At 49.8% G+C, this 12,474-nt stretch overlaps 1 protein-coding gene across 1 annotated transcript in view; it reads right to left on the reverse strand.

The window, feature by feature from the left end:
- The window catches only part of PAPPA2 (pappalysin 2), a 105,612-nt gene that overhangs the window by 32,683 nt on the left and 60,455 nt on the right, over positions 1–12,474 (reverse strand). The window contains exons 14-16 of the mRNA XM_054165726.1: positions 7,378–7,549; positions 4,557–4,734; positions 1,895–2,108 (exon numbers count right to left, since the gene is read on the reverse strand). Of these exons, the coding sequence (XP_054021701.1) occupies positions 1,895–2,108; positions 4,557–4,734; positions 7,378–7,549 (564 nt within the window). The remainder of the gene's footprint in view (positions 1–1,894; positions 2,109–4,556; positions 4,735–7,377; positions 7,550–12,474) is intronic.

Below are 12,474 nucleotides of genomic sequence, written 5' to 3' on the forward strand. Positions count from 1 at the left end.
AGCGTCTTGCTTTCATATGCCCACTAACACATGTGCAGCACCAAACCCTTCAGCAAGGCTGCTGCTTTCTGGTTTGATGGACAACAGTGGAATAATGAATCAAGAATGCAGTTTTCTGAACCCAGAAAGACCTCAGAAGACTGCAAAATCTGATGTTCAAATCATCGTCCAAGACCCTGTTTGCACACCAGCACTTCAGGAACCTGTGCTCCACCAGTTCCAGTCCTTCCAGAGCTCTTCAACAATTTGCTTTCTCCAAAATCAGTTTGAAACACAGCAAGCAAACTCTTGCTTTGGCAGCTTCCATGCTTTGCTTGCCAGGGCTGAAACACCAGAAGGATTTCCAGCAATCCAGCAACCAATTGGCCTACTTACTGGCTCTGGTAGCTGATGCTCACTATGCATGCCAAGAGGTTTGCACTCATGCTGAGTGTATCTGTAGAGTCTCAGATGAGATAGAACACCAACATTACCAGGAAAGGAATGACTTTGAATCAGGCCACTCACACCACAGTTGGCCTGGATGCTGAGCTATCTCATTTAAACTATACCATCACCTAGAAAGGTTGGACCTGATAATCCTTGGGGTCCCTTTCAACCTGGCATTCTGTGGTTCTGTGAGCTGCATAATAAACAGGCAATGGATTTTCTGTTTCTGCTAATAGTTTTTTGCTCACCATAACAGGATGGGACCCTACCATCAAAGACCAGTTAGCAGTAATAATAACAACAGCAAATGTGAAAGCATTCTGTCAACCTGCATTACTGTGAAAATGTAAACCACTTGTTGTGATTTTCCTGGCCAGACCTATAGGGAAGAGACACACATATTGGAGGAGCCTCAGGATGTCCCAGAGGGCATCCTTTTGACCAGCAGTTACTAGAGATGGTAGAGCTGAGTTGATCTGATTGCACATCCAGCGCCTGGAATGCCACAGGCATGCAAGCTGCTCGCCACTCTGCAAAGCCATCCATGTGATCACAGCCATAATCATGATTTGCTCAGCTCCCCTTGGCCCAAGAAAGGCTCCCAACACTGTGAAAAGCTGTTTACAGAAACCACTTCCTTCATTACAAGGCAAGAAATTTGGCAACTGTTTTGCAGCGCACAACAATCCTACCCCAGAGCAAAGCAGAGATGAAGTCTGCATCCAATTACCACTGGAAGGGAGCATTAAACAATTAGCACATAATTACCTGATTTGGGCTAGTGTCAAGACTCTGGGCAGGACCCATCCAATGCAGGGAGCCTTTGGTGACCATACCCAGCAGGGACTCCAGCTGGAGGTGTCACAGACAAAATGCTATTTCACCCCCCATTACCACGGTACTGGCTGAGTGTGAGGCTAGTGAATCACCAGGAATTCTTCCCCTAAGCATGGGGGAAAATCTTCTCCCATTGAATTGTCAAGGCTTGAGAAGAAATATAGCCAAGAGATGCAGGGGGCAAAACATTAACCCTGCCCAAAGGCTGTGGTAACCAAGTGTTAACCACTAACCTGACTCCCAGTGTCTTGATTTATGTTTTATCAGGATAGACAGCAGGGATCTTCTACCATCCTATTACATCTAATTACCTGAGAGTCCACAAACACTTCAGCACTTGCTTCATTTTCCCCCCTGTGACCAGCATGTTCAGGTGCAGGTGAAAGTTCACATACTTTGGGTTAAGACACTCAACATACATGTGTGGGCACCAGCAGTTTACATCTTTTCCCCATCTGCTTTCACCTAGCCCAGGGCAATGCTTCTCATACTTCATTTCCAGATGCTCTGCCTTGTACCTATCAAATCAGCTCTTCAAAACTGCCAGCACACCATCACCTCTCTTCCTAGCTCACACTGGGAGAAGAGGAGGAAGGAAACAGTGATAACAGACCCACCACAGACTTACTTCTTAGTCTTGCTTGCTACATTCTCAGCCACATGGTATCCAGGCTTGCACTTGTAGCGACAGACGGAGCCCACGTCATGGTTTCCCTGCAGGCAGCGCGGGACCAGCAGCTTGGCGTTGGCCACCAAAGGAGGTGCGTCACACTCCAACTTGCAGTAGGCTTCAGGGAGTGACCAGAGACCATCCTCCAGGCAGGTCAGCCACTGGTTTGTTCCTGACCATAAAAGTGTGTTGGGGTTAGAGTTGACCTAGGGATGGAGTCCTGCTGAGAGAAGCTCAGAGCAACCAGTGAAAGTCATTTAAAAGTCCCTTTCAAGCCAAACCAGCTATGATTCTGTGAAGTCCTCTCATCAGAGTGGATACTGATGCCAAGGGAGGCAGCAAATATGAAGACCATGGGCTCCATTGCATGCTTGGTCAGGCTCAGGCAAAAATTGTTTGAACACAGACAGAAGCAGGGAAGGGACAGCTTCTAGGAGATGGAGGAAGGGTCTTGCTTCTGCAAACCTCCCCAAAAGATTCCCTTAAGCTTCCCCTCTGGTGATATCTCAGGATAGTGGGTTGGGAGCTTTTGTGTATGACAACTGTCTATAATATTCAGTTCAGCCCACCTTCATTTACCCCAGGTGCTTTTTACAGCTTGTTCTTACCTACCCCTTACAAGCTGTGTGCTACATGCGCAGTCCAAGATGAGAAGTGCCGAGAGGACAGATATAAGAGCCTAACTGGTGTGACTGGGAGTTCAAACCACTCATTACTGAAGGTTTGGGTTGAGTATGACAGCCCAACTCCGTTGTCCCTCTGGAGAAAAGGGCATGTGATAGCCCCAGCTAATGGGTGGTCAAAACTGTACAGCTCTGGGTGTGCCTACAGTAAGTGTCTGGGACAGCATCACCCAGATGGTGTGGATGATGGATGGTTCTCTGGGAACTGCTGAGGAAGAAAAAAAAGCTGGATTGGATTGAATGGGACTCTTCCTACTGAGAGGTTTGGATCAGCACATTCTGGGGCAGCCAGAGTGCTTTGAGCATTGCTTGCCTTTTTTTTTTTCTTTTCTCATCACTGCTCTGCTCTTGGACCAGGCGCAAGACCCTGCCTCCACTCAGCACTTGAGTTCCTGATGGGCCGGCGCTGCTGAGGGCTGTCCCCCACACAGCCCATGTCATCCTTTCCTTGCCTATTCTTAGCATTTATTAGCCTTGAGAGCCTGCCCATAAGGATGCAAGCCTTCAGGGACTACAAGCATCAAGCACCCCCTGCCTCAGCAGCTGGACCTCTGAGCTTTTGGAAGCCTTGGCCAAGCACCACCAGCCGTTGTGTCAGCCACTGGAAATCACCCAGGGCACTCCACCGAGGGGACGCCTTCCCACTGAGGGAGCCCTGGGCAAACCTCCCATTGACTTCAGCGGGAACCAGAGGCAGCTTTAGTGAAAGACCAGATTCAAGCCCTGCCCTCAGCTGACCCATCCAAAGCCAAGGGGCATCTGTTGGTGCAGAATTTGGGCAGCTGAGTTCATGCACTACCCTTTGATCAGCTCACGCCAGGGGTCTGCTGGCATCAACCCTGCCATGAAATGAGACCTTAATTCCCTGCTCCTAAGATTTAACTTTAAGGGGGGAGGAAAAAGAAAGAAAGAAAGACAGAAAGAAAGAAAGAAAATGTAAATGATTTTCCTAGGGTTTGGCTATAAATGTCTCCATAAAATAGGGCACCCATTAAAATGATTTGTTGTATGTGATTGTTCGGAGCAAAGGCGCTGGTGGAAACTCGCATAAAGTCCCTATGCTTGAAGCTGTCAAGGCAATTACCCCTGGAAGCCTGTCCAGCTCAGCCTTGCACAGACAGGAACAGTAGCTCTCTTTCTCCAGCAAGGCTTAAAAACATTCCTGCGGCTCTTGATGGAGTCGGCAGAACGAAAGCCAGGCCATAGAGTGTCTGGGGGGCTGCTGTGTGTCTGAGTGGTGAGCATCTCCCAGACCACTCTGCAGCTGTAGGCATCAGTCTCTATGGCTTTATACAGTCTCAGGCCTCCTGAACCACAGGCTTTCCCACAGCCACCAGGCACCAAGCCACTTTGGGCTTTCTGAAGTCCTCTCTGTCTGTCCTCACTGGCTGCCTGCACACTACTGGCCTACTTCATCCCCATAATACTGGAGGCTGCCAGACCTCACAGGCTATCAGGAGAAGACATCCCTGCACCCTGAGGTGGATGGATATGGGCTTGCAGTTAGAGAATGGGAGTCAGAGGGAATTATGCCCACACTGTGGTGTCTCCAGTCAAGGCAGATAGATGTCCACTGTTTTGGGAAGTCCCTCAGCTGGCAGAAGCCAGGATAAATGGGAAATCAAAGGAGCAGTGCCCAGTTTGAACAGCTTGAAAGAAGTACAGAAAGGTGTCTCCAAAAAGAGTGGTTAAATCACAGAATGGTTTGGGTTGGAAGGGACCTTAAAGATCATCTAGTTCCACCCCCCATCCCATGGATGGGGACACCTTCCACTACACCAAGCTGCTCAAGGCCCCATCCAACCTGGTCTTGAACACCTCCAAGGAGGGGGCATCCACAACTTCCCTGGGCAACCTGTTCCAGTGTCTCACCACTCTCACAGTAAAGAATTTGTTCCTGATATGCAGCTTAAACCTCCTAGCACTTCAGAACATACCTTGAAGCTTGGCTGGGTGGATGCAGGAGAAGGAACATCTCTGCAGGTAGGTTGTACCCTTGGGGCAGGAGAACTCAGCATAGTACACGTGGGACTGGTCAGGGACACCACAGTCAACAGGGTCACAAGTCACAGATCTGTCCCACCATCCTGAGTTGCACATCAGCACCACCTCCTCCTGTGGAGAAAGCAAGGCTCTATCAGACCTCTGCAAATGAGCTTCAATCACAGATCATAGAGATAGGTTTAACTAGATCGGGTTGCTCAGAGCCCCATCACATCTTGGCCTTGAATCTACTGGTTTGCCATCACAGCAGAAAGGGCTAACTCAGGCTTCAGAGTAAGTAGAGAATCCCTTCATTTTTCCTTACCAGTGTGCCCTTTCTCCCTATTCTGGGCACTGAGTCATGAAACCTCTTACAATTACCTGGGGTGATTTTGGGGTGTGAAAGCAGTGAATGGCCCTCGGGGTAACACTCAAGCTTTCTGCTCAAGACAAAACATGCAACATTAGCTGCATGATGCTGAGTGTTAGCAGAGGACCTCAAGGGAAAAATGAAAACACCACAACCGAGCTACGAGGTATTCCCAGCTCTCTGCACTGCAATTTTCTCCCCTAGGAGATCAAGTCTTGCTGTAGCCATTGAGGGGCAGCTCTCCTGTTGAACGTTTTCCCCACATTCTCTGTTCCACAGACCCCACTGGAATCAGAGGTTCATATAACTTCATTTACATATCCAAATTACACAGTCCTTCTGGGGGGGAACTGGATGACAGCCTAGCTCCCTGTGGTCCCACCACTATGCATGATCAGCCTGTGCCATGGTCTTCACCAAAACAGAGTGCTGGATGATGGTGTGGCATGGGGAACCTAGTCTAGCAGAAAGTGTCTAGCAGGTGTCTGTTGCCATGGCAGGGGGGTTGGACTAGGTGATATTTTAAAGCTCCCTTCCAACCACAATGTTCTATGATTTCCAATCCAAAAATAGTAACCCCAGCCTAGCAGTCCTGAGGCAGGGTCTTCAAACTGTCTTGCAGCTGTTCCCGATGTCCCTTCACTGGCTGCTCATATAGTCAAATGTGTGATCCATTCTCTCATTGAACCTGGAAGTGGTGGTTCTGAAGAAGACCACTAAATTTGAGTCTGGTACTCTTGAGTGCACACAGAATCACAGATTGGTAGGGTTTGGAAGAGACCTCTGGAGATCATCAAGTCCAATCTTGACAAGGCAGGTTCACCTAAAGAAGGTCACACGGGAACACATCCAGGTGGGTTTTGCATGTTTCCAGAGATAGAGACTCCACCACCTCTCTGGGCAGCCGCTGAACAAAGACTGGCCCCACCCTCCTGACACTCACCCTTTAAGCATTTCTAAGCATTGAGAAGATCACCCCTCAAGTCCTCTCTTTTCCAGACCAGAAAGACCAATTCCCTCTGTCTTTCCTCATAAGAGAGATGTTCCAGTCCCCTCGTCATCTTTGTAGCCTTGCAGGATCACGGTGTAGCTGACCCAGGTGGGGTAGATGCTCAGGAAAGAGCTGTGAGCATTTTCCCCACAATGCCTCAGAAGAGTAGGGTCACAGAGCCAAACCAGTAACATCACTGGAGGGCTCAGGACAAGATGCTTACAAGGTGCCTACAAGATGCCATCTGCTGTGACAGCCACGTTACAAAGCTCTGTCCAGAAGTTTCCCATCTCACTGCCAAAAGTGAGAAAAGTGCCACCCGAGGCAGATTTGTGCGGTTTTGTTTTGGGGGACGTTTTGTTTCCTCTGGGCATGCTCAGCCCCCAGAGCCATGTCACCATGTAATTAAAAACCTCCCTGGTGACAAGGGGCTGAGCGGTGCACCCCCAGCTGTCCCATTGCCCTTTCCAGTGCCCACCTCTCCTTGGACAAGCACAAATGGCTGCAGCACGAGAAACCTGCCCTCACAACTCTCCAAGGAAAGGAAAGCTCCACCCTGCTGCTATTACCTGACCCACCTCCATCTGTCTCCACCCCACTCTTGCTGATATGGAGACCAGCTCAAACACGGAGACTGTCTCCTGTTCCCCCTCCAGAAACAGCCTAGGGAGAGGACACACTGTGCCCACAATTCTGCCGAGGTGACTGCCTGGACCCAAGGCAGCTCAGCTCCCAAGGATGTATCAGTTCCAGGTCTTCTCTGTCACATAGAGCCATGGTGGCTTGTGGTTTTTACAAGACATCCCCGGCCCTCTGGAAAATAGAATGGACTCTTTCATGGTGACCTCTGTGCTGTCCTGCTGGCATGGGCAGCATTACTGCAATGCAACACAAAGGAAGAAAAGCTCTCCATGCTCTCAGCTGCCTCTAAATATAGTCTCTCTGCAATGACTTCATTCTTTCCTGAGCCACTCACTTCAGCTTTAAGAGAAAAAACATCCCAGGATGTTTAACCCTCCCAGCAATGCCCATCTGGAGAAGCGCCTACGTCTCCCTCTGTAGGAGTGCATCACCCTAGCTTGGAGTATCAGAGTCAGTGATCTTGGAGGTCTTTTCCAACCAAAACAATTCTATGACTCCATCTCCTGCAGTGGCTTTTGGGCTAGCAGAGCTGGGTCTGCAGTGAGGGAAGGAGAGGGGCAGGTCTGCAGAGCAGAACCTCCAGTCAGCAGCACAGAGTTCCAGCACCAAAGCCTTCTTTGGGTTGAAGTTTGTTGGAAAAACAGCAAGTAGATGAGGGCAGGAGGAACAAGGTATCCTGGGGTCACCCCAACTGCTTCAGAGTGGTTAAATCTTCCTTAACTAGCTCTTGGTCTAGTGGGCTGAGGTCACCCTTACCCTCAGGTCCACTCACCTGCATGGAGGCCAGGCTCTTCCCATTGCTGGAGTGGAGGACAAAGCCCTTTTCGCAGGCAGCAGTGCACACCATGTGCCTTGGACCGTCAGAGGTACAGCTGAGGACGGCAGCGTGAGCAAGCAGAGGCTGTTTGCAGCTTCCCCATCCTGCACAGGCACCGTGGGCACAGCTGTGGAGGAGAAAGGGAAGGGATCAACCAATGGGACCTAACACTGTTTTTAGCAAGAAGGGACTCTCTGGATGGTCCCTGCATGGGATGCAGAGCAGATCACAGATGCTTACAGAGATACACACCTATCTCTCAGCTTCAGCTTCTACCAGGCTTGAAGTCTCCTGCTGATGACACAAGGATGGTACTTTTTCCCAGCTCTGCCTTGACAGGACCTCTACCCAACCCCAAGTCACACCTTCCCACAGACCATCATGTCCTTCCAAGCTGCTGAAAGGAGGCATGGCCCTACAATGCTCCTTCCAAAGTCCATGCTGTCTGGTGGCGCTGCTCCATCTCCTCTGCCCCAGGGTGTGCAATCTTCATTGCACAGAGCTTGCACTCAGCCTAGTACCAAAGGAGCTGGTGGTGCCCCACATAGGTGGACCAAGAGAATGATAAGAAGGACATGACAGGGAGAGGGCAGGCAGATGGCATGTTCAGCAAGGTCACAACTGTCCCATGTTCCAAAACAGGAGAGCTGACACGAGATGGTCCTATCAAGCAGCCTACCTGCAAGCACAAGGTGGAGAGCTATGTACAGCAGTCACTGTAGCACCTTCCTGAGAGGGCTGCAGCTTCTCCAGGAGTAAGATGGTCTCCACCACATGACAATGTCTCATCTCCAACATGCTCAAATCACACTGGACACTAAATAACTTGTGGCAAGAGAGGTCTGTACTCTGAGCTGTGCTCTGCAGTGCTGTAGGTGTCCTACCGTCCTCTGCTCATGCATGAGTCTCAGTCACTAGTATTTGGGGACAGGCAGTAGACAGCAAGAGATGTGTGCTTTCCAAAGGCAACCAAGTCCAGATAGTGACATCAGGTGTTTCTCCTTGCTTGTAAACTTGGAATCCATGCCTCAGTTTCAGTCACCCTTAGGTAAGATGTGCAGGAAGGAAGATGGCCAGGAAGAAAAGACTTCCACTGATAGAAGGGCAATGGGTATGTCAAATTCTGTATTAAACATCAGAGAACCCACAGAGGCTTCACCAACTGCAATGAAATGTATAGCAGAGGAGAAATCTCTGCAGACATTAGGAAACCATCCCTGAGCTGTTTGTCAGACTGTGCAGCGCTCCCCAGACCTGGCAGCAGGATTGCCAAAGCTTTGTGTCCACATAGCTACAGCAAAGTGAGAAGCTAGACATACTGCAGCTGTCTTCTCCACCCTACTCTTGTCACCTTCCCACTCCCCCTTGACAGTCTTCAGCACCTCTACTCTTCCCACAGGCCCAGGCAGAGTCTCAAACCTGTGCATGTTTGATGCCAGGTTCTTTGGGATTAAGACCATCTCAGCACACACCTGTCCAGCTCTACAGGCTCAGCTGTGGCCACCAAGGTGAGATGCAGCTAAAAGGAGGAATTATCCTCCCTGTGCACCACCTGAAGTTATGAGAGGTCCTAGGAAAGCTTGCAATGTGTCACCCATCCCTTGGTAATAAATTGCCCTTTTCTCACTGCAGTAGCTTCCCACCAAGGACCAGTTCTTAGTGGTCCTTGATTAATTCTGATTGATTAACCATCAAATAATCCTATAGTGAAGAGGAGTGTTGGTAAGAAGGCTCCAGTCTCCATCAGTGAAAAACAGCCAGTAGATTAATTACCTGAGATGAAATGAAGCATTCTCTTCTCCTGGCTGAACAAACCCAAGTCTCTCAGCCTTCTCACAGCAGAGGGCTTACAGCACCCCCATCATCGCTGTGGCCTCCTCTGGCTCCACTCCAACAGGTCCATGTCTCTGCTGTGCTGAGGACTCCACAGTATAACTAAGGTTGGAAGAGACCCCAAGGATCATCAAGTCCAACCTGTCCCAACAGACCTCATGACTAGACCATGGCACCAAGTGCCACGTCCAATCTCCCCTTGAACACCTCCAGGGACGTTGACTCCACCACCTCCCTGGGCAGCACATTCCAATGACGAATGACTCGCTCAGTGAAGAACTTCCTCCTCACCTCGAGCCTAAACTTCCCCTGGCGCAGCTTGAGACTGTGTCCCCTTGTTCTGGTGCTGGTTGCCTGGGAGAAGAGACCAACCCCTTCCTGTCTACAACCACCTTTCAGGTAGTTGTAGAGGGCAATGAGGTCACCGCTGATCCTTCTCTTCTCCAGGCTAAACAATCCCAGCTCCCTCAGCCTCTCCTCATAGGGCTCCTCATAGGGCTCCAGAGCTGAAGGACCCATCATCACTGCAGGTGGGGTCTCAGCAGAGTGAAGCAGAGGGGCAGAATCCCCTCCCTGCCCAAGCTGCTGGGGATCAGCCCAGGAGACAGTTTAAAGGGCTGGGCTGTGAGTACACAGTGCCAGCTCATGTTGAGCTTTTCACCCTCCAGCACTCCCAAGTATTTCTCTGCAGGGCTGTTCTCCATCCCTTCATCCCCTAGTCTGTGTTGATGTTAGGAATTGCCCTGACCCAGGTGCAAGTCTTTGCGTTTGGCCTTGTCGACCCTTACAAGGGTCACAGGGCCCCACAAGCTCGCCCAGATCCCATCCCTCAGGCACGTCAGCTGCGTGTTCCTCCCAGGGGAGGCAGAGATAGTCTTTGCCTGTTGCACTCGCTCAACTTCTCCAGCCAAGAATGCATGGCTAGAAATCCCACATCCGACACCCAAAAGCCGTTTTCAAGCCTTCAGAAGGCTCGCTGTGCCGGCAGCAGCGTTAGGGGAATGCGATGTGCTTTTGACTCCGGACAAGTCCACCGGAGCCAAAGGCACGGTGGAAACCTGCAGGCCACAGCCCTCTAAGAGCCGGTGGGCACAGGAGGGGACCACAAAGGAGAACAAGAAGAAAGGGGCTGTTTTTTCAATGCAGACCTGTTTATGAAGTGAGAAATGGTTTCAGGGCAGCTGCTGCAAATTCTTTCACTAGCTTATATTTCCATTTGCTTCCTTTTTAAAGAATTTGTTTTATGAGCAGAGCGTTTGTCAGGTCATTAGCTTCTGAGGGCATCTGGTACCAATTGAAGCCCTCTCCCTTCCCCTCCTGCAGTTGCTTTGCTCCCTGCTTGTGCCCCCAGCACACGTACACATGCTCCTGTCCACAACACCACTACCCCACGACAGAGCTGCTGTCCTAAGCCGCCTTGAGTCTGTGCTTCTGCACAGAGGATGAGCTTCTCCTCTTTCCAACCGTGCTCTAACAACCCATCCCCTTCCTTATCAGCCACAGGCAGGTGGGGAGATGCAAGTGGTGCATAGCATTCCTCCTACTATGGTGCTGCAATCAACACACCACTGCAAAACAGTCCTTGCCTCCCTGAGTGCCTCCGTGCACATAGAGGTTATCTAGGCAAATCATGAACCACATTTTGGGAAGAAGGGCTGGGAGATGAGTGGTGGGTGTGCAACCTGCCTCCTACCATGGTGCTTGCTGTTACATCAAGACACCACCTCAAGAAAGGCCTTACTCCTGGTGACTGCTAGGCACATGGAGGTTATCTAAGCAAATCCTAGATCTCACAGTGGGAATCACAGAAGTTAGGGGTTGGGAGGAACATTGAAAGATCATCCAGTCCAAACCCCCTTGCCAGAGCAGGATCACATAGACTAAGTCACGCAGGAATGCATCCAGGTGGGTTTATAGTATCTTCAGAAAAGGAGACGCCACGAACTCTCTGGGCAGACTGTTCCCTATATTCACATGGAACCTCCTCTGCTCCAGTTCACACCCATTCACCTTGTCCTATCATTTGACATCACTGAGCAGAGCCTGCTGCCATCCTCCTGACATTGCTTTTACCATCTTTATAAACATAAATGAGGTCACCTCTCAGTCTCCTCTTCTCCAAGCTAAAGAGACTCAGCTGCATCAGCCTTTGCTCATAAGGCAGATGTTCTACTCCCTTAATCATCTGTGTGGTTCTGTAGGACTGGGAGGTGAGTGGTGAGTTCATCAAGCAACTGTAGGCTACAGGGTAGATGAGTGACCACACCAGGACCCCTAACTTCATCTGCTCCCTAGCTTCATCTGTTGTGTTGAGTTGTGGAGCGTGCAGCCATTGCTGCACCGGTTTCGGCAGGGGTGGTGGCACCTTCTGGGGGACGTTCATCCAGGCCAGGTTGGAGCAGCAATGGTGATGAAGCAATGGCACATTGTCTGGGGCAATGTCATCAGATGGGACAATGCTGTATGTAACTAAGATGTAAGGAAGCACTGATCCTTCTCAGCACTACCTGGCACATCTTGGTTTTCCAGCAGTTCAGAAATGTGTCTGGCAACGCTGGGATAAAGTAGATGAAGAGATGAGCAAGTTTCTTTCTTTTGTACATTGTGTATGCAAATTATGATGCAAACAGGTTAATTGTACCTAAAGAATTGATCATTACAGATCACCCCAGATATTTCTTTTTATATATCCTACACGTCCAGACTCATGCACACATTCTTTATAGATGGATTTTAGCAACAATTAGCTTTCTCTTTGTCCAAGGTGACTAATTTCTCCTGATCCACAGATACACACTAAGTTTTTGTTTCAGAAGTGACCCAAGACCTATCAACTCAAGTTCTGAGAGGCTGTTTTCATCCTACATGTAGCTTTGAAGTCTGATGCAGCAGACCTGAAGAGGAAAGCTGTCTGATTTTCTCAAATATAGCAGTAAGCTTAGGTGGGGGGGGAGGGAAATACATAGAATACATAGAATCATAGAATTGTTTTGGTTGGAAGAGACCTTTAAGATCATCAAGTCCAACCATTAACTCAGCACTGCCTGCTCACCACTAAACCATGGCCCTCAGCACCAGATCTACACGGCTTTGCAATCCCTCCAGGGATGGGGACTCCAGCACTGCCCCGGGCAGCCGGTTCCAGAGCTTGACAACCATGAAGAATTCTTCCATGAAGAATATACATCATCTCTGCCAACAAACTTTGCTTTGTCATTA

Source organism: Dryobates pubescens, chromosome 11 (genome assembly GCF_014839835.1).
Source record: "Dryobates pubescens isolate bDryPub1 chromosome 11, bDryPub1.pri, whole genome shotgun sequence".
NCBI lineage: Eukaryota > Metazoa > Chordata > Aves > Piciformes > Picidae > Dryobates > Dryobates pubescens.